Genomic DNA, 25236 nt, shown 5'->3' on the forward strand with positions numbered 1-25236 from the left:
GTGTAAAGGCAGCCTTTCTGTTGCCAACAAGTTGCAGATGATGAAACTCAACCTCTTAGGCATGTCATGCCCTTCGAAAATCATGTAAAACATAGCGAGGGGACTCCAACCACAGTCTCTCTCGTTGCCACTAATTGGGCCACACACACCCCACTTGACTGGCATCAGTTGACCCCCCTTTTGAAAAAGAAAAAGATGCTTTGCATGAAGCACTCTCAAAAATACGCGTGCCTTTCCTGTCCCCTGGCTGACCCAGGGGAAGAAAAGTCCTCTGAGAGCCATGACTTGTTCATCTTGGTTCTTTTAGAAACACAGCGAGGGGACTCCAACCACAGTCTCCCTCGTTGCCACTAATTGGGCCACACACACCCCACTTGACTGGCATCAGTTGACCCCCCTTTTGAAAAAGAAAAAGATGCTTTGCATGAAGCACTCTCAAAAATACGCGTGCCTTTCCCGTCCCCTGGATGACCCAGGGGAAGAAAAGTCCTCTGAGAGCCATGACTTGTTCATCTTGGTTCTTTTAGAAACACAGCGAGGGGACTCCAACCACAGTCTCTCTCGTTGCCACTAATTGGGCCACACACACCCCACTTGACTGGCATCAGTTGACCCCCCTTTTGAAAAAGAAAAAGATGCTTTGCATGAAGCACTCTCAAAAATACGCGTGCCTTTCGCCTCCCCTGGCTGACCCAGGGGAAGAAAAGTCCTCTGAGAGCCATGTCCACACTGTCAGTGGACAGACACGTGTGCTTATCTGCCAGCAGACCCCCAGCAGCACTGAAGACAGGTTCCGAGAGAACGCTGGCTGCAGGACACGACAAGATCCCCAAGGCGTACGTGGCGAGCTCAGGCAATTTATCCAGATTGGAAGCCTAAAATGAGCAGGGCTCAAGTTGCACAATAATGGCATCGATGTTTCTTTGCATATACTCATATATCTGTGTGTCCTCCTCTTTTTCCTTGTCCAGCTCTTTTGTTTTCGCATGAGTATATGTCCTTGTCACTTTCCCATGTGTTTGTGTTGTGTTGTGAGTTGTTTGTCACCTTTTGGACACCTTTGAGGGTGTTTTCTAGGTGTTTTTATGTGTTTGTGAATGCCTGCCATTGTTTCCTATGCGGTTCGAGTTTGGTTCGTCGAACATTCGACAAACCGAACTCGAACGGGACCTCCGTTCGGCGAACCGACCTCGAGCCGAACCGGGACCGGTTCGCTCATCTCTAATCACTAGTTATATTAAAATTCAAAAATCTTGTAATTTTCATACTTATCACTAAGCCCGATATTAGTTTGATATTCCCTGCTTTGTAAAAAAGACTTTTCAGAAGTCACATTATCATCACAGGCAGGATTACAATAAAAGGTAACCTCTACATATACAACTTCACTTACTATAGACGATGTCACAGATCACCTCTTCTCCCTCCATTCACAATGATCTTTGCCCAAATCATAAGCAGTAAATACTTCTGCACAAATGAAAAGGACCAGAGCCAGTCTAATGATCTTTATGACTATGTAAGACAAAACAATCACTGATCTCGGGAAGACCAGCCTGAGAAAACACTGCCAGCAGACAGCGAAGGCACTCAACACAGTGAAACAGCTGTCTGTGGATGGATACCTGGGCTTGGTATTTCCCTTGCCATATCTTTAAACTCGTCAAGAGCTGGATATTGACTAAAAGGGCCACTTAATATGGTGGTTATGGTGGTCTCCTAAAAAGAGCCACTCCTTAGCTAGGTCCTTCCCGGAGGGATATCTGGCTATTTTCCGGGTCGAGACTCCTAACAGAGGCTCCACGGACCTTTTTTGATTTGCTTTATGACTATGTGGCTGCTAAAAAGAATAGGAAATCTATGTGTAATATTAAGCTTAGTGGCCAGTGTGAAAATTGCAAGACTTCTGCTTAATTTTGAGGCTATTTTTTGTTTTCCTGATTTTTTTTTTAGCATAGATTTTTTATGATATGGGAAATTGAAAAAAAATAAAAAATAAAAAAAATTCATTGTCAAACGTTAATTAAACAATAGGTCATTTTACGATTATGAATTCCATTTAAATCACTAAATATTTAATGTCTCATTTTTTTTCCTATTAAACTGGCCCTGCCTATCTTTCCGCTAAGGTAAATCAGTATTTCCTTCAGACGGTGACTTGGGATTGGTGACTTTATAACCAATATAAGCAAGGACATCCCACCATATGTACTGTTATAGAATAAGAAAAAACAAATCACAGGGAGATGCGCACTTGGTCAGCACTTTGCAGTAATTTGGTGGTCTTTCAATCCAGTACATGATGAGGTTGGGAGGAGGTGATCTGAATTGACTTGTCTTTTAAGGGACTTTTTTTCCATTAATGAAACAAATCCATTACATTCAGCAAATATAAAGGATGTATGTTCTCCTTCATTTCATTTTGCTTTAAGCCATCAAAGTCCTTTGTTATTTCCAAAAGTCTCTTTAAATAAACATATTGATCCTTGTGTTGCAATGAAACTGACATTTTAGCAAGTGTCACAAAAGACTTTCAGTCTAGCATTGATTGGCTTGAAACGGACAACCAGTGTCAATTATTCCTGTCTGATGTATATGTGATTGCTCTACAGAAGGAGGAAAGCTATTGTCATGGAGGATTCTTTTTCTCTTTCAGGCTTTGCAGGACAAAGCTAGCAGCCATTAATTAATTACTGTATATGTATGTGTTATACTGTCGTTTACACATTATTATTCAAGAAATCTCTCGCAAGCCGTAGCTATCCCATATAATGCAAAATGAGCAACCAGTCATGTATGCAAATGATGCTATTATGTGTAAAAGCAATTGACCCTATCTTATTCAGTAGGTCATTCTCATGGGTACTGGCTGCCGGGATTACTATAAAACTACTGAGCTAAATTCTACTCTGCCAGATTTTATTGTGAATAGTTGGATTTAAAGAGGAACCGTCGCCATTCCTTACATGTTTTAATACATACCCGTATTCCTCATAAAATTCCAATTCTAGGGTATCTGTTCTTATAATTCTGCATTTTGTTGCCCCTTCTATTATTCCTCTTTGAAATGTTTAAATAAATGAACATCTAAGTGTCTGTACACCATGTCCTATTAGTGCTGACAGTATCAGATTCTCTATAGCCACACCTACAACTGGTAACACCAAGGAGGAACGAAACAGTGCAAAATTTTAAGCAAAGAGGCTCCAAAGTTGTTATATTAGGGTTTGTTCACTTCTCAGCCTTTTGGTTAAAATTAAGTGTAATATCATTCAAAATGGCATCTTTGGTCTGGACGCATAGTAGAGCGGTAAATAATGAACACTGGGCGCGGTGTACTGGTTAGTACTCTGGATGGCTCATAGTCATTTGGAGGAAACCCTAGCCATACATGATCAATGCCATTAGGCCAAGTACGTTTGGAAGCCTTAAGTGCGCAGTGCCAAAGGAAGGGAGACCCTGGGGTGCCTTAATTCACTGGGTTCAGGAAACCCAATAATTTTGGCACATTTTCACAAAACCTTCATATTTTTATACTTATTAAAGCACACAACTATCATTTGGGTCTTCTAGCCAGCATAGGGAATTTTAAAATTCCCAGTGTGTATCACATTTTTACTGTGTGTCAATAGGACTTTTCAGATGTGGTTCCCTTATTAGTTCCCTTTTGATAGGTCTGGGGGGGACTGTTTAGAAATTAGGTTCAACTCACCCTTGACTCTCCTCTATTGGGAGGGGAGTCACCAGTTGATGGCTCCTAGTTCTCACTTGAGTAGCTACTCAGGTAGATGCTAAGTGCAACATTGGGTCTAAATTGGCTTCAGATAGGGGAGGCTACGTCTTTGACCCTTGCCCTGGCCTTTTGGCTTGGAGGGAGGGGGTAGAGTTTGAGGTCCCTTCTACTTTTGGAGAGAGCTTCAAGAGCTCAGCATCCTAGTGCACTTTTTTTGTTGCACCTTTTAGTCACTTTTTTAACACACTTGGGTGGAGAGCATAATCTTATGCTTTCAAAACAAGTTAGGATAAAGTAGGACTGGTGCACATGACTGATTTTCTTTGATCAGTGCTGTCCATGGTTTTCACGGATAGCTCTCGTACCTATGATATTCCATGGGGCTGTGCACGTCAGATTTTTCCTTGGAACAAGTGGTATCACAAAAAAATCAGAGACGTCCAACTTTGATCTCAGTATTGAATCAAAACTGACAATACAACTCTATGGGTCCTTGAAAAAAAAATCGGAAGGCACTTGGATAACATCCGAGTGCAGTCAAAGTTTCATGGACTGACATAAGGGAGAAGGTGAAGAAACTTTTTTTTTTCTCTCCATGTCCATGAAGAACTAATGCCACTCTAATCAGAGTCTGATCAGAATAACTGGGTCGTTTTTCTCGGATGATGAGAAAAAGGTCGTGTGACCCTTCTGGTGGATATTACAGCACACATGTTAGGAGAGTGGCAGGTTCTCTATAATTTTCCCAGGTTAGCCTGTTTTCTGATACAATCACAGAGTATATATATTAGTTGACACATTGGGTAGGAATTTTCATGACATCACATCCACTTTGCTTGAACTGTTTAATGCAGAAGATTCACTGCACAAAGAATGCCCCGAAGAAAAAAATTCAGCATTTACGCTACGCGGGAACATGGTTTATGCAGCGAGGCTCTCCTGTGTGCCGCAATATAAAAGAAGCCAATCCATACATAGACAAACCCTTTAAACGTAACCCTTATATTCTCTCATCAAATACAGAACAGTGACAAATGTTATCTCATCAGAAAATATGAGGACAGACTATCGGTGAGCATGCACAGACATTAACGTTCTTCTATGACTGTAAAGTACAATTCATACACTGCTGCTGTCAGGAAAAAAATCCTCTGCTCCATTTATCAATATCTCTCATCTCTGCTGAATGACATCTCTATAAATAACCCACGTTGCCGTATAATATTTCAATGTCCATCACAAGACCATAATGTCTGATTCAAAATACAAGATTGAGGATTGGTTGCTTCATCAATATTTCAATATTAAGTGGACACAGTTCTGGGGATAGCGATGTATATTTGTCACTATATCTCTTGTAAGAACGCGTGTACATTGTAAAGGACAGTCAGCAGACTGGAGAGCTACTTCTATGCAGGCCATGTTTTGGAAACATATAATGTACTGCACTCCTGACAGTAGCAATGTAAAGGGGGTGTCAAGGACTGAACTATTGGGGACTTGTCCATGGGACAGGTTATCAATATAAAATGGGTCGGGGTCCAACTCCACTATTGATAGCTGAAAACTGCTCTGATAGCAGACAGAACTCAGTGATGTACGGGGCGAATCCGTTATCGAACATGTCAGGGTCTTTGGAGTGGCCTCAGTAGCACAGCCTGCTCCACAGAGGGAAGATGCCGGCTTTACTATGTAGTTGACATCTGCCTCTAACAGCGGCGAGCATCATGCCTGTAGATAGCTGCTGTTATCCACTTATATGCTGACAGCAACATTTAAGAGCTGTTAGAGGCCATCAGCTTCCCTACAACAAGATTGCAATTTTACTGTATTTAGAATTTTTACCCCATTTTAGGCTGCTTTCACTTCAGCGTTTTTTTGCCGGTCGACAAAAAAAACGCAAAACACATATGACCGGATCCCTTACAGATGCATTAATATTTCAATGCATTTGGAATGGAATCGTGGCAATATGCGTTCACTTGCAGTTGCGTGCGGCACACACTGGATCCAGTATAGATGCAGTATTTTATCTTTTTTCAAAAATGCTACTGTAGCATTTTCGACCTCCGACAAAATTCTGCATCTCACCGGATCCTTCATATTGCAGCGGTACCTGCAATACTTTTCAATGAGCTGGATCTTGCTCTAACGGACGTCACCGCATTTTGGTAGGCAGGATCTTGCTTTCAGAACTGAGCATGCCCAGAAAGTAGTTCCACCCCTGTGCTTTCTAGTGGCGCTGCATCAGTTGAAAAAAGAAGACAGAAGAAAGAAGACCAGGATCGTAGAGGGGCGGGAGGGAGTAATAAAGATGGATTCTTTAAGTGTGTCTGTGTATTTATTTCTAATAAAGTGTCTGTGTATTTATTACTAATAAAATATTTTTTCTCTTAGTGATTTTTTTTTAACCTTTTATTGGAGATTCTTAATGGCTGGGTCAAACTTGGCCTGACATTTAGAATCTTGGGCTTTATATCAGCTGGTAAAACAAAGCTGGCATTAACCCCTTATTACTCAGCATGCAAACCAGCACCAGGGCTGCTGGAAGAGTTGGATACAACGCCAGAAGATGGCGCTTCTATGAAAGCGCCATTTTCTGAGGTGGCTGCGAACTGCAATTCGCAGCGGGGGGGGCCAGAAAGCTTGGGCTACCCTGCGCTTCGGATTCAAATCCCCAGCTGCCTAGTTGTACCTGGCTGGACACAAAAATTGGGCAAAGCCCATGTCATTTTTTTTTAATTATTCCATGAAATTCATGAATAATTAAAAAAAGGGCTTCCCTATACTTTTGGTTCCCAGCTGGGTACAAATAGGCAGCTGGGGAATGGGGGCAGCCGTACCTGCCTGCTGTACCTGGCTAGCATACAAAAAATATGGTGAAGCCCACGAAATTTTTTTTTCTTTTTTTTTTTTTTTTTTTTTTAGATTTTGGGCAGAAAAAAAAAAAAAGAACTTCCCTGGATTTTCCATCGCTAGTGAAGGTAACACCAAGTAGTGGGGGTTTCCAGTAGCTGCTTGTGTTACCCTTAGCAATAGAAAATACAGCATGGGCTCATGCATTTTTTTTACCCCTAACCCTAGGGTTAGGGTTATGTGTTTGGAGTTTTTTTTTTAGTGAATTAAAAAAATAAATAAAATAGATATGTAACGCCCTGAAACACCAGGTAGATGTACACATAGGCCCCCGCAGAACACCTATTCCACAAAGGGTTAAATCAGCCGACCTGAAACCCTAGTCACCCCCCTCAGGGTAGGACAGACACACCAGTGGGCGGGACCAGGCGGTTAGGGAACGCCCACCTAGAGGTCTAGAATACCCGGGGCGGGAAAACAGTCAGATAAGTTTATGGACAAGTTCAAGTGGGGAGTGGGGGAAAAGACTGATAGGCGTCAGGGTCGGAGCCCTGACATACTGGCTAGGTGGCAGTAGGTAACCAGAGTCTGCAGGAGACGGGAAGACGGCTGCCGGATATCCGAGGTGGACCGGGGCAGGGTTGTAGTCCGCCGGTACCGACAACGGAGAACCGACCCGGAGACCGTGTGCACAGAGGGGGTACTTGGACCCTGAAGCCAGGACCAGCACCGACGGCCTAGCTAATTAACCAATTGAGGGCAGGATTTTAGGTCCTGTCTCAACCTAAGTTCCGAAAAGTAGACAACCACCCACTGAGAGGGATAGGGCAACCACCAGGGCCCGTAGATCCCAAGGGTCAGAATCAGACAGGCATGGCTCCCAACCAGAGGACCAGGAGAGGACTCCTGTGTTTCAAACCGGAAACTCCTACCTACAACACACCAAGTGCAGAGGAGAAAGACTTTGACTACCAACCCGGGTGTGGGATGAGATACACCCATCTGCGGCAGCCGGCCACCATCACCTTGGTTTACCACAGGACTTGTGTGCTTTATTCGACTGTGAGTAACATTCCCGGCCTGGCCGGGTGTGCCGGCCCCTGCAATCACCATCCTCAGCATAGAGACACTGGGCCCCGGGACATCCATCCCTACCCACGGAGGGGTTAACATCCAGCTGCCAGCCCAACGTCCACGGGAGCCCCGCAACGGCAGCGGTGGGTGGCGCTACATCTCACCACACACTCTGGGTGGCGTCACAAACATTGTACAACCAACTCCGTATAAATACGTCCCCTGTTATTCGGAGTGTCCACGCGACCCCCCGGGTCCGGAGAACTCCTCGAGCCATACCGTAGATCCGGATCCGAGCAGCCTTGGCTGCTGGCACGGGGGCGGCACAGATATGTGCTTCGCCCATCGAGCATTTTACTGCTCACTCATCCCTACTCTTAAACACACAGCCAGCAGAACACGTAATCAGATGATGCCAGTGTCGGACGATTACTTATTCTGTGTCCCCCTGCATTAATCACAGCGTGTGCGGGCTGCACTGGAGTCAGCTGATCTGAACTCAGCTGATCTCTCAACCCGCACACGCTGTGATGGATGCAGGGAACACAGAACAAGTAATCGGCCGACAAGGGAGTCGGCTGATCTGAACTCAGCTGAACTCCAGACCACACAGCCCGCACACCATCACATGTGACTGCTGTTAACCTGCATCCATCGCAGCGTGAGCGGGCTGTGAGATCAGGAGTCAGCTGACTCCCGATCAGCTGACTCCAATTTCGGCCGATAAATTCTGTGTCCCTCTGCAGAAGGATCCAGTATTATAACAACTGCGGTTGCATGCGTTGCACATTCAATCTACAGGTCATATGCATTTTGCGTTTTTTTGCTGACCGGCAAAAAAAATGCTGATGTGAAAGCAGCCTTAAAGTACATCACATGGTAAAACCGATGGTGTCACTCAAAAGTACAATTAGTCCTGCAAGAAAAAAAGTTTTGATATGGCTTTGTGAGATGAAAAATAAAAAGGTACAGCTCTGGAAAGAAGGTGAGGGAAATATGAAAGTACAAAGACGAAAAATCACTCGGTGCTTAAGGAACGAAACTCCCCTTTATTTCCTTTTGAATGTGATTCATAGTTTTAAAAAATCCACTTCTGTTAGTGATGACATCCATTGGTTAAGTGACATCAGTTGCAGCAGGGACAAGTGATCAGCCAGTAAGTAATATAAATTCTTTGTGGACACCCATTAAAGGGAATCTGTCAGCAATTTTTTGCTACCCCATCTGAAAGCAGCATCATGTAGGAAAAAATATCCAGAATCCAGTGATGTGTCACTTACTGAGCTGCTTGCTGTCATTTTGATAAAATCTCTGTTGGCAGCTTTCTGCCCATATACAGTGTACACAGAAACCTGCTAATCGGGGTGAGGGAGGGGCTATACAGAGCTCATGAATATGCTGGACTACCTGTCAGCAGGCTAAGTAGTCCTCTAATGATAATCACCTGCTTATTAAATAGTGATTTTATCAAAACTACATTAAGCAGCCCAGTAAGTGACACATCGTTGGAATCAGGATCTATGTATCTACGTTATTCTGCTCTCAGATTAGGTGGCAAAAACCTGGTGTCAGATTTCCTTTAAATACACTTAGCTCTCTTTCCTTTACATTCGCTACACACAAGTGAAATTGGAATAACCATGAATAATATTATGTATATTCAGAACTGGAAGAACATCTCAAAACAGAGCAGCTCTGTGATATAATTCTTCATGAGTAGTACAGATGGTGCCTGTTTACCAGCCTTAATCCTCTATTTTAATTCACATGCAGTATAAAAATAAACTTGTCTAGGCTGAGGTGGTATCCTACCGTTCCACAGCACAAGCTGAAATACTGTCAGCCTAGCGTGTTCACACACGTACTAGAGGAAGTGTGAATTCAGAAATACAATGGAAATGCAGTGTCTTCAGGAACATGACTAAACAGCAAAAACAAGAAAATGTCGCCATTACCTGAGTGTGCGATGGAGGTAATCCTTTCCTTCCATATACTCCAATAAGTGCATCTTTCTGAAGGGTAATATTGAACTTTAGGAACTGTGGCTGATCAATGGAAAGTTGTGATCTCCAAAATACGCCAGGAGGAATCTCTTGTACCGCTCTACGACCAACGTCTAGTTCTCCGGAGTCGATTGTATTGTTTTCCTGTCCAAGACCACCAGATTTCCCTAAAAGAAGGAAATATTTATTAGTTTGGATACTAGCCAAAATTAAAACAAGGAATGTTCAATTTAAATTAAGTCTGAATAAAATATATTTACAAGTTGTTGCTAACACTTTTATGGAAAGAGATATAGTTAGTATTTCATTGCAGAACACAAGGGTTAAGAGGAAGTTGTTACCTCCAGAAATGCTACTTACATCTGCAAGTAAATAGTTTTTTTTGTAAATAGCCTCGCTTTCTTAGGCCTAAAACACACTTCCGCATAAAAAATGTACGTGTCTCACGTTCCGTTTTTCGGGTCCGTGTTCCGTTTTTAGGGGCATTTCTACCGTACGTATGGCATCCGTGTGATGGCGTATGCTCTCTGTGTGTACGCGTGGAATGTCCGTATTGGCATAAAATACGTACGTATGCAATCCGTGTGCCGTCCGTTTTTAGAGGTCCGCATTCTTACCCAAATAACGTTGTTAATCCTTCATCATGAGATCCTGGTGTTGTTAACTGGTCAATTTCCGTCCCTCATCGGTGGATAAGGTTTAAAAACATTTCAAGTCATTGTTTTAAGGTTCTTCCACTCATTAGACTGACTCCAAAATGTCTCTCTCCAATGAAGCAACAATGTATTTGCTATGGTTGATATCTAGGAGATTTGGTTTTAGGAGACATATGCTTGAATATGAACCACCTGTTGAAAAAAGGATGTGGATCCACCCCCTTGTCTAAGGAAGATGCATGGCCATTTTAATATTCTTTATGGAGAAATGTGCAAATTTCCACCTAAATTTCAAGCCTACTGCCATATAACCAAAACGTCCTTTGACAACATCCTTGGACTTGTGCATCACCAATTGAAACATCAGGACATTTGACAATTGACCTGATAGATTGGAAACAAGTGTTGCTGATATTTGGATTAAAAATGCACACGAACCATACGTGCTGAACACGGACATACTACGTGTGCCGTCTGTGCAGACACGGACCCATAGACTTTAGCGGGTCCGTGCCTGCGTGTTGACGGCCAAAAACAGACGTCGTCCATGCGGGAAAACGCACACACGTACTTACCACACGGACACACGTTCCGTGTGATTTTACACGTGTGTGCCATCACCCATAGCGTAACATTGGTCTACGTGTCTCCGGTACGTGCAAAAACGTATCAAACACATACCGGAGGCATGGATGTGTGTTGCAGGCCTAAGTGGAGCAGTGGATAAAGAGAGAAATATTAAGTTCTATTCTCCCTGCAGCCGCTCACTTCCAATCATTGGGGTGATGCTGTGGGCTCATTCAGATGTCTGTATTTCTCATATACAATAAAAACTGACTGATTTTTTTTGTCATCAGAGCTTCATCAGAGTATGGTCCAAGTTTCATCAGTTGTTTCGCATGTAGAAACAAAAAAGAAGCATCTATTCTTTCCCTTTCTAGAAATCCATGAAAATTGGACTGCATTTAGATGGTACTGACTGCTGTCCAATTTTTTCCAGACCCATAGACTTGCATTGCCAATTTTAATCCGACACTTGGATCAATATCTGGTATGTATCCGTTATTTTGCGTGGACTCTTCGGTGTCATCTCCATCAAATATTATAGGTACAGGTGCTAACCATGAAAAACACGGAGAGCACTTGCACAAGAAAAACGTGATATCTGAATGAGCCCTTAGGACTTGCTATACAGTGAGTGCACTGTAGTCACTCCATGGCACTTTGCTTGTCTGCCTGCTTGTGTGCTGAGAAGGCTGTCAATTAATGTTCCGGTGAGTAATTACAGTGTAAGGCCTGTGCCACACACACGTGAAAATCACGCACGTGCCGCGAGACACGTATTTTCCCTGCGTGTTGCGTTTGGTAAGTACGTGTCTCCGGTACGTGTGGGCCACATGTGTTCTCCGTGTGCTATCTGTGATAACACATGGAGAACCGGTAATTTGCATACTCACATGGTCCTTCCTGCTGTCCGTGGTTCTGATCTTCGGTTGCAGCCCTGCCGACTCCCTGCTGCTGCTGCTTCCGACCGCAGTGAAGTGAGCGGCGTTCGGCAGCAAGTGACAGCAGCAGCAGAGACAGCAGGGCTGGAGAAGGTGAGTAAAGATTTTTTTTTTTTCTGACATGTGAGTTTTCTCTGGCGCGTGTCACATGGGACCGCATCTACACTACATCCGTGTGGTACAGATGCGGGCCGTGTGACATCCGTGATGCCGGAAAAAAATGGATATGTCAGCGTGAGGAACACACGGACACACGTAAGTACGGAACGGACACACGTTCCGTTCCAAAATATTTACGTGTGTCCAAACCATTAACATAGGTCCACGTGTGCCCGTGTCTCCGATACGTGAGAAAACTGTCAAACACGTACCGGAGGCACGAATGTGTGACAGAGGCCTAACCAGCAGTTACTGTAATACTCCCTGTACTGCCCCATTTACAGAAAGCAAGAGGTTGCAGAGAAAATATAATTTCATTTTCTCCCTTTGCAGAAAGTAATAAAAATGCCTTAAAAATATTCTCTCTCTCATTATTCTGGCATTTGGCACATATAAATAATTTTGGTTCCTAATTGACCTAAAACGGGAAAGGTTTATTCTGATTTAATGTCAGATAATGAGAAAAACCGGCAGATGTGCCTTTTTAGATAGCTTACTATTAATTAATTTACTTTCTACAGGGTATTTGCTCATTTGTTTTTTATCTTAGGTTCTGTCTGGTAAATGGCCACAGTGTGAATGCACACCTACGCATTGCACTTATACCAACATGTGCTCCGGCTCGTTTTTTAGTCTTGCTTTAGGTTTTGGTACTTTGTACAAACAGCACCACGGCTCACACTTTTTGGGCTGTTCATTTTGTTTAATGGCACGTGTCTAAAGCCCGCTTTACACGCTACAATATATCTTACGATGTGTCGGCGGGGTCACGTCGTAAGTGACGCACATCCGGCATCGTAAGTATGATTGTAGTGTGTAAAACCTCCATGCACTTGCGATTGAACGAAAATCTGTTCATCGCATGCACGTCGTACATTCCTCAAAAAATGAACGTGAGGTTGTGCAATGTTCCCGAGGCAGCACACATCGCAGTGTGTGACACCCCGGGAACATTGAACGACAGCTTACCTCCGTCCGCGGCTCCCGCCGACAATGCGGAAGGAAGGAGGTGGGCGGGATGTTTACTTCCCTCTCATCTCTGTCCCTCCGCTTCTATTGGCTAGCTGTCGCGTGACGTCGATGTGACGCCGATCGTCCCTCGCACTCCAGGAAGTGGACGTTCGCCGCCCACATCGAGGTCGTATTGTAGGCAAGTATGTGTGATGGGGGTGAATCGTCTGTGCGGTTCAACAAATGTGTGATGGGGGTGAAGTGTCTGTGTGGTTCAACAAATTGAACGTGCCGCACAGACGATGGGGGTGTTGCAAATAGCATACGATATTGTATGCGAAATTGCAACGTGTAAAGCAGGCTTTAGTCCTGGTCTGCCCTTATCTACACTGAACAAAAATATAAATGCAAAGCTTTTGTTTTTGCTCCCATTTTCCATGAGCTGAAATCAAAGATCGAAGACTTTTCTATGTACACAATAGTCCTTTTTCTCTCAAATAATGTTCACAAATTTGTCTAAATCTGTGTTAGTGAGCACTTCTCCTTTGCCGATATAAGTCATCCACCTCACAGGTGTGGCATATCAAGACGCTGATTAGACAGCATGATTATTGCACAGGTGTGCCTTAAGTTGGCCACAATAAAAGACCATTCTAAAATGGGCAGTTTTACAATAATGTGAGGGTTTGGGGGGTGAGAAAATCAGTCAGTATCTGATGTGATCACCAATTGCCAGTCTGCCATCTGCCCTGTACAGTTAAACCCGGGTTTTATCCATGAAGAAAACACCTCTGCAACATGCAAGAAGCCATCGAATGTGAGCATTTGCCCACTCAGGTCAGTTACGACAACGAACTGGTGAAGACCCTCGATGAGGATAAAGGGGCTTTCATGAGCCGATTTCTGACAGTTTATACAGAAATTCTTTGGTTATGCAAACTGATTGTTGCAGCAGCTGTCTGGGGGACTGGTCTCAGACTATCTTAGAGGTGAAGATGTTAGATGCCCTGGGCTGGTGTGGTAACACGTGGTCTGCGTTTTTAAGGCCGATTGGATGTGCTGCCTATTTCTCTGAAACTCTTTTGGAGATGGCTTATAGTAGAGAAATGAGCATTCAATTCACGGGCAGCTGCTCTGGTGGACATTCCTGGAGTTATCATGCCAATTCAATGGTCCCTCAGAAGTTGCAACATCTGCGATATTATGCTGTGTGATAAAACTGCACATTTTACAGTGGCCTTTTATTGTGGCCAGCCTAAAGGTACTGTCACACATAACGAGATCGCTAGCGAGATCGCAGCTGAGTCACGGTTTCTGTGATGCAGTAGCGATCCCGTTAGCGATCTCGTTATGTGTGACACCTACCAGCGATCAGGCCCCTGCTGTGAGATCTCTAGTTGTTGCAGAATGGTCCAGGCCATTTTCTTCAGAGGCGATCTCCTGCTGGGCAGGACACATCGCTGTGTTTGACACTGTGTGACAGGGTCACAGTGACTGCTGAGATCGTTATACAGGTCGCTACTGCGACCTGTATTGTTCCTGCATCGCTGGTAAGATCTGACTGTGTGACATCTCACCTGCGACCTCCCAGCGACTTACCAGCGATCCCTATCGGGTCGCATCGTTTTCGGGATCGCTGGTAAGTCGTTGTGTGTGACTGGGCCTTAAGGCACACCGGTGTAATAATCATGCTGTCTAATCAGCATGTTGATATGCCACACCTGTGAGGTGGATGGATTATCTTGGCAAAGCAGAAGTGCTAAATAACACAGATTTAGGCAAATTTGTGAACAATATTTGAGAGAAAAAGGCCTGTTGTGTACATAGAAAAAAGTCTTAGATCTTTGAGTTCAGCCCATGAAAAATGGGAGCAAAAACAAGTGTTGCGCTTTAGTTTTTGTTCAGTATATTTTGACGTCTGCTGACATTGTGAAGACAGCTATCAGAGTTGGGGACCATTCTGATTGGTCGCAGGAGGATGTCGCAGTAGGATGGTTTTTATGGTTTTTTTTAATCAAAATAGTGTCTAGCAAAAACCCTTTGTTATTTACACATACTATTACTATTTATTAATTTACTTACTTAGGATATTTGCAATATATATATGTATTTTAGGCTCTCTCTAAATCATAGCATATTATAACAAAAACTGTAATAATATGTTGTTTACTATATAGCTTAGTTGCAATGTTTTATAAAACAGATTCTTTTTTTATTAGTCAGAAAAATATAAAAAAAAAGTATAGCGCAGGTAGATTAAGTCCACAGTGTGTATAAGAAGCCATATGTCACAGATTGTGGAAACTTGATTAAACCATTATATCTACTATATTATACACTAAACTTAAGGACCATCATGTTGAAAGAAAACAATTAATCGATCGATAGAACCATGGTGGTCTCTTCTTGTGGACATAAACACTATTAATTCAATTCATAAAATATCAATTGAATGATACTAGGAAAAAAATCAGAAGCAAATTATATGAAAAGTTATGTTTTTTTACTATGTTTATTTTGATGGAAAAATATCACTAAAATTCCAGGATATAAATATTTTCAACCAATAACACTTAACTAATTATTTTCTATTTGTCATTATACGCTATACTATGTTCTCTAGGTAAGAACTTTTCTGTCTGGCTCTACTTGTTGGCCACGGTGTCAGGGCCGTCGGGGAATCGTGAGGTAACCTCTAGAGGTCTGGAGCCTATGGCTCAAACCGGTGGGTTTAGAGAGTCGTGTGACTAGAAACCCGTCAAGGCCCAGAATCGGACAAAGGTGTGAGGAAAAGGGAGAATAGAGAACCAGACCCGGCAGCTTGGGGATGAGGATAAAGATAGCATCAGCAGGATGAGAAAACTTACCCCAGAAACAGTGGAATCAGAACTGTGAGGAGTGAGGTCATGTCTGTCATAACAGTGTGAAGAATAAACTGAACAAGTTTGGTTTCCAAATGAACTCTGGTGTTGCTTGTGCCGTGATTTTGTCTATGACGCAGACCGGCAGTGGGGTGATGGACGCCAAAAACCAATAAGTGTCATGCCCCCCACCTGAAGTTACACCCGTAAACAGAGCTTCTTTGGCAAAGGAGTGCAACTCCCGTACCTTCAAGCGTTCATGCCTTCCTTCACTACGTCCATACAAAATGGGTAACTTGAAACCTAATTCTGAATGCTAGCATTTAATATTTGTTACATTGGTATCTACCGAGTATCAAGGGGCATTGCTTTAGACTTCGATGGTGCAAAGGTAAAAGTTGTATCAAGACTGTAGTGGCTAAAGCCTGTTTTACATGTTACAATTTTGCATACGATATCGTATGTGATCGTAATCGCCCCCATCGTATGTGCGGCATGTTCAATTTTGTTGAATGTGCCGCACAAACGATTAACCCCCGTCACACGTACTTACCCGTCCATACGACCTCGATCTGGGCGGCGAACGTCCACTTCCTGGAGTGGGAGGGACATTCGGCGTCACATCGACGTCACACGGCAGCCGGCCAATAGAAGCGGAGGAACGGAGATGAGCGGGACGTAAACATCCCGCCCACCTCTTTCCTTCTGCATTGCTGGCCGGGAGCCGCAGGATGCAGGTAAGATCTGTTCATCGTTCCCGGGGTGTCACACACTGCGATGTGTGCTACCCCGGGTACGATGAACAACCTGACGTTCAATTTATGAGGAATGAACGACGTGCATGCGATGAACGTTTTACCGTTCATTCGTAATCGCACGTAGCTGTTACACACTACAGTGTACCTTACAATGCTGGATGTGCGTCACTTACGACGTGACCCCGCCGACACATCGTAAGATATATTGTAGTGTGTAAAGCGGGCTTAAAAGGCCACCGCAAAAAAGAAGAATTAGATTATAAACCCCAAGAGCATATAGTTTCTGCCATCAATGTATATTCTTTTATATTACTCTAAGTGGAATAGAAAATGCTGCTTAGAATTCAGATGTCATACTATAGGTATGCCACATAACGGTCTGCTGATTTAATTTCGATGCTTGTAATAGCAGATTGTGAGCAGAGAGTTCATATCTGCGGCTATCATCACTTGTTCAAACACTGACACATACGCCACATTTATGCAGAATAATTTGGCCAGGTACATCCATTGCTAATGTGCAGAGGAAACCATTAAGCAATCTTGCTCGGTTTGGAGGAGAGCAGACTGCAAAATGTGTCTCTCTAATCAGTAAGTCACCCAGCAAGGTGAAATATATATAGACAATCAATAGCGTGCCATCACCCCATGACGTAACCTTGGATGTAACATGAGTGCTACAGAATGATTTCAGGTAACATATTACATGTTTGTGTGCAAATAACCACACAACATAACTTCACACGGCTGAGATTCTGTCCTCCACAGCAACCTGCATGAAATAGGAGACCTTCTGGTAAAAGGAAATGAATCGATATTCTTTTAAGTGATACAATATTATATCAACTATGCAGAGGGCAATACAAGTGGGTTAACCCTTCATATACAATGAGAAGAAACAAATTATAAAGCTTTAGTTCAGATATAGTCAACATAGTAGACCATCTCGCAATACTTTCTTCTTGGGCGAAGAAATGGTTCCCCTTAAAGAGACAAGCTGGAGTCTTAGGGTACGTGCCCACGATCAGTGTTTACAGCATTTTGGATGCACCATTTTTAACTGCATTGGACAGTACAAGCACAGTAGATTGGATTGATAGAAATCCCATGCCCACTGTGCTTGTACGGCCCATAGCGAAAATGGACCTGCGGTGCGGCTTTCCGAGCCACAAGCATGTCAAATCTTTGCTGCGGAGTCACAAGCATCCTCCGTAGGGAGAACACAAGCGAGAGACCGCAGCGGCCCGAACCCGGTTTGATGTCACTGGCAGCTGTTGTCTCCTGTGGAGAAGACTTGCAGCCCCAGAGGTCCGGGACGCAGCGGGTCCTGATCGTGTGCACGTAACCTTATTACTCTATGGGAGAAAAGTATGCAAATTAGATCATTCCCAACATGAAAGAAACTATATTGCAAGTATCAGCTTGGCCAGGTAGCTATCCCATACACCAATGTAGGGCCCTTTAAAGAGCCTTTTGACAAGGAATAGATGCTAGGCCAGAAGGTCATCTACAGACATCTTGTTTCGGGGTTCGTGCTCTTCATCAGTGTAGAACTCATTCAATAAGAATCTGCTCTGTACTGATGAGGAGCAAGAACCCTAAAACGGTCTTTACATGACTTTCTTGCTTGGCATTCATTTCTCATCATTTTACAAGGTTCCTTAAAAGGGTTGCTACAACTAGATAACCACTTTTTTTCAATGTAGGGGTACTTCTCACATAGCGAGATCGCTGCTGAGTCACATTTTTTGTGACGCAGCAGTGACCTCATTAGCGATCTTGCTGTGTGTGACACTGAGCAGTGATCTGGCCCCTGCTGTGAGATCGCTGCTCGTTACACACAGCCCTGGTTCGTTTTTTTTATTGTTGCTCTCCCGCTGATAAGCACACATCGCTGTGTGTGACCGCGAGAGAGCAATAATCCTGAATGTGTAGGCAGCAGGAGTCGGCGTCTGACAGCCTGCGGTAAGCTGTAACCAAGGTGGTTACCCGATATTTACCTTCGTTACCAGCCTCCGCAGCTCTCACGCTGCCAGAGCCGGCTCCTGCTCCCTGCACACGCTAAGCTAAGCGGTGTGCGCTGGTAACTAAGGTAAACATCGGGTAACCATACCCGATGTTTACCTTAGTTACCAGTGTCCGCAGCTTCCAGACGCCGGCTCCGTGCCAGCGCAGCGTCGCTTGCACGTTGCTGCTGGCTGGGGGCTGGTCACTGGTCGCTGGTGAGATCTGCCTGTTTGACAGCTCACCAGCGACCATGTAGCGACGCAGCAGCGATCCTGACCAGGTCAGATCGCTGGTGGAATCGCTGCTGCATCGCTAAAGTGTGAAGGTACCCTTACCCAATGTGCTGATTAAAACAAAAAAAGGTACACTTATCTCCTAGATCAGTGCCGCTCCTCTGCTTTGTCTCCTGTAATCTTGTGACCTTACACTCAGATGATACTGCAGTGTCTCTAGATCACTGGAGCAGCTGATTCAGGAGGTAAGTGGAGTTTTATTTTAATCAGCACATGGTTTATGGAAAAGAGATTGCTCAGTAATGGACAACCCTTCTTAATTGATGATATCAATGAAAAGTTCTGGGAAAATCCATAAACCATAGAGAATCTCATCACCTATGTCTATCATTATATTTAAAGATTTCCTCCCCCAAACTATATATATGCACATGTGGCTCTTTCAAAGTCAAGTCCATCATTGCCTTTACATGGCCAGTAACAGATTTCCTCTATACTGAGAAATCAGGGCTTAAAAGGTAATCTCATCTCCAAGATCCTATACAAATATGAAGTATGTGTAGTAATAATAATAATAATAATAATAATAATAATAGCAAATACCTACAATTAGAAATATAGTATAGTTCTTCTGATTAGCTACAGTACAGACCAAAAGTTTGGACACACCTTCTCATTCAAAGAGTTTTCTTTATTGTCATGACTCTGAAAATTGTAGATTCACATTAAAGGCATCAAAACTTTGAATTAACACATGTGGAATGAAATACTTAACAAAAAAGTGTGAGGAGATAAACTGTGGAAAAAGAAGCGCAATAGGGTCTTACCCCGGTAGCAATGGGGGGGATGAAAGAGGTGGTACTACTCACCTATAGGGGTTGTGAAAGTCACAACTCCTATAACAGCATGTATGTAACTCCAAGCCACGGCAGCGGTCCCTTGATTGGCAGATAACAGGGAGTAGTAGAATAAGGGTTTCCAAGCCGCGCCAATGACTAGCCGATCACCCGAAACACCGTGTCTGCAAATTGGGATTCTGATCTGGCTTATATATCCTGAGTCATATTGCAAAGGATTGTCGAAAATCCACTTGTGACTTTTAGGATCGCTACTTGCAATAGGTGGCGCTGTGCTAGAGTTTGTCTCCTTTACTGGAGAGACAATTTGAATATTTCCCAGAGGGGCATTGCAGCTATAAGTCCCCTTACCTGGCAGCCAGACTGGCTTGCAAAGTCTCCTTAAGGAGAATAGTGTTCCCCCGTGGAATTTTAGGGGCATTGCAGCTATAAGTCCCCTTACCTGGCAGCCAGACTGGCTTGCAAAGTCTCCTTAAGGAGAATAGTGTTCCCCCGTGGTCCCCACATAGCTTTCTCATGAGCCAGATCAGACACCCCCCATACTTTGCACTGACGAGGGGCAAGCACCCCGAAACACCGTGTCTGCAAATTGGGATTCTGATTTGGCTTATATATCCTGAGTCATATTGCAAAGGATTGTCGAAAATCCACTTGTGACTTTTAGGATCGCTACTTCCAATAGGTGGCGCTGTGCTAGAGTTTGTCTCCTTTACTGGAGAGACAATTTGAATATTTCCCAGAGGGGCATTGCAGCTATAAGTCCCCTTACCTGGCAGCCAGACTGGCTTGCAAAGTCTCCTTAAGGAGAATAGTGTTCCCCCGTGGAATTTTAGGGGCATTGCAGCTATAAGTCCCCTTACCTGGCAGCCAGACTGGCTTGCAAAGTCTCCTTAAGGAGAATAGTGTTCCCCCGTGGTCCCCACATAGCTTTCTCATGAGCCAGATCAGACACCCCCATACTTTGCACTGACGAGGGGCAAGCACCCCGAAACACCGTGTCTGCAAATTGGGATTCTGATCTGGCTTATATATCCTGAGTCATATTGCAAAGGATTGTCGAAAATCCACTTGTGACTTTTAGGATCGCTACTTCCAATAGGTGGCGCTGTGCTAGAGTTTGTCTCCTTTACTGGAGAGACAATTTGAATATTTCCCAGAGGGGCATTGCAGCTATAAGTCCCCTTACCTGGCAGCCAGACTGGCTTGCAAAGTCTCCTTAAGGAGAATAGTGTTCCCCCGTGGAATTTTAGGGGCATTGCAGCTATAAGTCCCCTTACCTGGCAGCCAGACTGGCTTGCAAAGTCTCCTTAAGGAGAATAGTGTTCCCCCGTGGTCCCCACATAGCTTTCTCATGAGCCAGATCAGACACCCCCATACTTTGCACTGACGAGGGGCAAGCACCCCGAAACACCGTGTCTGCAAATTGGGATTCTGATCTGGCTTATATATCCTGAGTCATATTGCAAAGGATTGTCGAAAATCCACTTGTGACTTTTAGGATCGCTACTTCCAATAGGTGGCGCTGTGCTAGAGTTTGTCTCCTTTACTGGAGAGGCAATTTGAATATTTCCCAGAGGGGCATTGCAGCTATAAGTCCCCTTACCTGGCAGCCAGACTGGCTTGCAAAGTCTCCTTAAGGAGAATAGTGTTCCCCCGTGGAATTTTAGGGGCATTGCAGCTATAAGTCCCCTTACCTGGCAGCCAGACTGGCTTGCAAAGTCTCCTTAAGGAGAATAGTGTTCCCCCGTGGTCCCCACATAGCTTTCTCATGAGCCAGATCAGACACCCCCATACTTTGCACTGACGAGGGGCAAGCACCCCGAAACACCGTGTCTGCAAATTGGGATTCTGATCTGGCTTATATATCCTGAGTCATATTGCAAAGGATTGTCGAAAATCCACTTGTGACTTTTAGGATCGCTACTTCCAATAGGTGGCGCTGTGCTAGAGTTTGTCTCCTTTACTGGAGAGACAATTTGAATATTTCCCAGAGGGGCATTGCAGCTATAAGTCCCCTTACCTGGCAGCCAGACTGGCTTGCAAAGTCTCCTTAAGGAGAATAGTGTTCCCCCGTGGAATTTTAGGGGCATTGCAGCTATAAGTCCCCTTACCTGGCAGCCAGACTGGCTTGCAAAGTCTCCTTAAGGAGAATAGTGTTCCCCCGTGGTCCCCACATAGCTTTCTCATGAGCCAGATCAGACACCCCCATACTTTGCACTGACGAGGGGCAAGCACCCCGAAACACCGTGTCTGCAAATTGGGATTCTGATCTGGCTTATATATCCTGAGTCATATTGCAAAGGATTGTCGAAAATCCACTTGTGACTTTTAGGATCGCTACTTCCAATAGGTGGCGCTGTGCTAGAGTTTGTCTCCTTTACTGGAGAGACAATTTTAGCCGATCATGAGAATTGTGGATTAATGTTGCTTTTATTCAATGCACAGGTCAACGCGTTTCGGAAGACACAGCTCCCTTCTTCAGGACAGACTGGCAAGAAACATCAAATCTCAAGAGAGATTTGATGTTTCTTGCCAGTCTGTCCTGAAGAAGGGAGCTGTGTCTTCCGAAATGCGTTGACCTGTGCATTGAATAAAAGCAACATTAATCCACAATTCTCATGATCGGCTAGTCATTGGCGCGGCTTGGTAACAAAAAAGTGTGAAACAACTGATATATCTTATATTCTAGGTTCTTCAAAGTAGCCACCTTTTGCTTTGATTACTACTTTGCACACTCTTGGCATTCTCTTGATGCCAAGAGTGTGCAAGGCAGTAATCAAAGCAAAAGGTGGCTACTTTGGAGAACCTAGAATATAAGAAATATTTTCAGTTGTTTCACACTTTTTTGTTAAGTATTTCATTCCACATGTGTTAATTCATAGTTTTGATGCCTTCAATGTGAATCTGCAATTTTCAGAGTCATGAAAATAAAGAAAACTCTTTGAATGAGAAGGTGTGTCCAAACAATTGGTCTGTACTGTATGTCACTTACCTCATGTGAAGGGCATTGCAGCTTAGGTACCCAAGGTTACGGCCGCACATATAGGGACAGTTAGTTGCTAGTGGTCATAACATGGATATCTAAGCTACTGCCATGCCTGTACATGAGGTAAGTGACTTTGCTTATCAAGAAAAATAGAGTACATTTATTATTGGAGGTATTTGCTAATATTATTATTATTGCACCTAATACATATTGAGATAGAATCTTGCAGATGGGCATACCCCTTTAAATAGATATATAAATGAGGCTTGCAGATCTGAGGCCTCTGTCACTCCAGCTCTTTTTTATTCCTCCTGCTTGACCTGCAGCTTCTCTGCTATGTGACTTCAGGCAAGGGAGCAGTCAGTAGAGCAGGAGGAGTCGGAGATGGGTGAGGAATAGAGCTGGAGTGACAAAGGCTTCACATTTAGAACTTCAGCCTCATTTCCATATCAATTCAAACCCTAATTTCTGAGTAATGGAGGATACAGATAATGATGGAATTGTCTTTGAAAGGGTTACATAGTTTGGGGTGTGCAACCCTGCTGGCAGAGTTAAGTGTCCTCCCCTCTAAGTGAGATAAAGTAGTCCTTACTTCTTTATTTATGCTGGCACCTAGTACTTTGTCTTTGTCCTGGATGGGGAACATAGACAGACAGATATATACAGTAGATAATTGGTGATAGATCCTATCGCACCGAGGAGAGGAAGAATCTGGCATTTAAGCAACCCGGCTGTAACAATGCCTAAAGTTCTGAACTCAGTAGGTGCACACTAACAATGAGAAAGACAAAAATAAACACTGCTAGAATAGGGAGAGAGGCAGAGCAGATATGTGAGGATATAAAAATAAGTAGCACATGACCTAAATACTGGAGATATGTTTAGATACTGTAAATTAGAGTGTATTGTAAGTAGACTTAGATATTGGGGGAGGTGACGGAGAATACAATGGATCAGAGGGTGTTTATTTGTTATGAACGGAGCAGTAGTGATTATAGTAATATACTGGATTCCTTTCACAACTCTTTGTAATTGTATCCGTTCCATCTTATGATATACCCCTTTTATTTTACAGTGTTGCTTTGTGGATTTCCACCATAAACTAAACCGGTTTATGAAATCTCCTAAAAATAACAGCATTAATTACGGGGTTAATGGGCTAGTCTAGAAAACAAATTTAATACTGGGCTGCAGTAAAAGGGATTTTACAGGAAAATTCAATAAAAAGCAAAACAATTATTTCTAAATAAGTGGCTGCAATTTCTTACCATTATCACCGGAGGGCACATATACAGTGTGTGTTGGCACCACTTCTGAATTTGCTTTTCCGTTCTCGAAAGTGTCATTTTCAGTCTGCTGTAGCTGCCAGTTGAGGCCAAACAGATGCATGGCTGAAAGAAAGAAAAATACAGAATAAGACATGAAGAAGGAGATCCGCTAACCTGATATAACACAAAGCAGTACACGGTATAAACAGGACGGATCCTCTCCTGCACAGCAATGCATCTCCAGTGTTACGGTATCCATTCCCTAGTGTGCGCCATCCTTCATTCTGATAGAGAACACTTCCCTGAATCTCGTATCGCTTTGATTTCTGCATTCTCTATAAGAAGTTAGTGCAATGTTTCCTGTGTTTAGCTTTGAGAAGCTCTTCACATTCCCTACATCTCTGGGACCCTCTGAGCTGAACACAAAGTTAAAACTGCATTCATTGATCTCTATGGCAAACAGAGTGCACGCATAAACTTTACAGGAAAGGCTTGGCAAAGTTCAGATGCAGAGCACAGAGTATGGATTGGAGGTATTTCTTTACAGTATACGGCAATCCATTTCCCATACATATTAGCAAGGAGGACAAATTTAGATTCGGTTGCTTTTAATCACCCTTGATCATACAAATTAAGCCAAAACTTTTTTTGTTATGTGATATCTTAAGCCAGAACAAAATATAAAGGTTTGTGCTCTTTGCCTAGAAAAACTAGAATGGGCTCATGGGCATAAGAACTATAAGTAGCGATGAGATAACAGCACTGTGCAAAAAGAGAAAAAGATATACCAATAAGGGATCACCAATACAATAAAAGAAGGTGAGAAATAAGTTTTATTGAGACAGTGTGGACATATCACGGCTCCAGGGACAAGCAGGAGCACAGGAGATAACAGCACTGCTCGTTACCTGATCGAGTATTGGGGTACTCAACACACTTGTTGCTTGGCTGAGTATCGCGGGTGCTCGAGCTTCATGCTCAAGTCCCCAGCCCGCATGTTTTGCCATTTTTCAGCCACTAAACATGGAGGGATTGCCTGTCAATCATAGTAATACTATAGCCACTTTGGCTACTGGCATTGCTGTGATTGGCTGGCAGCATTGCATCATTGGGTCTTGTATGTTCGACTCACTGCAGTTCAGGGAGAGTTGATGTAGGAAGGAGAGCTTAGATTAGAGCAGACATATAGGCAGGGATGTACACTTGAACCCTTTAGTGCCTTTTATGTGACACTAAAGATTGTTTTTAGGATGTTTTAATTTAATAAATAAATAATTTTAAAAAATGCAGTGGGGTCCCCCGCATTTTTGATAAACAGCTAAGGTAAAG

The 25236-nt window shown here is 43.5% G+C and overlaps 1 protein-coding gene across 20 annotated transcripts in view; it reads right to left on the reverse strand.

The window, feature by feature from the left end:
• TENM3 (teneurin transmembrane protein 3) overlaps positions 1–25236 on the reverse strand; it is a 1857795-nt gene that overhangs the window by 320585 nt on the left and 1511974 nt on the right. For all 20 annotated transcript variants that reach the window (XM_075347175.1, XM_075347169.1, XM_075347170.1 and 17 more), the window contains 2 exons: positions 23908–24030; positions 9619–9833 (listed from right to left, as the gene is read on the reverse strand). In XM_075347175.1, coding sequence (XP_075203290.1) covers positions 9619–9833; positions 23908–24030 — 338 coding nt within the window. The remainder of the gene's footprint in view (positions 1–9618; positions 9834–23907; positions 24031–25236) is intronic.

Source organism: Anomaloglossus baeobatrachus, chromosome 1 (genome assembly GCF_048569485.1).
Source record: "Anomaloglossus baeobatrachus isolate aAnoBae1 chromosome 1, aAnoBae1.hap1, whole genome shotgun sequence".
Taxonomy (NCBI): Eukaryota; Metazoa; Chordata; class Amphibia; order Anura; family Aromobatidae; genus Anomaloglossus; species Anomaloglossus baeobatrachus.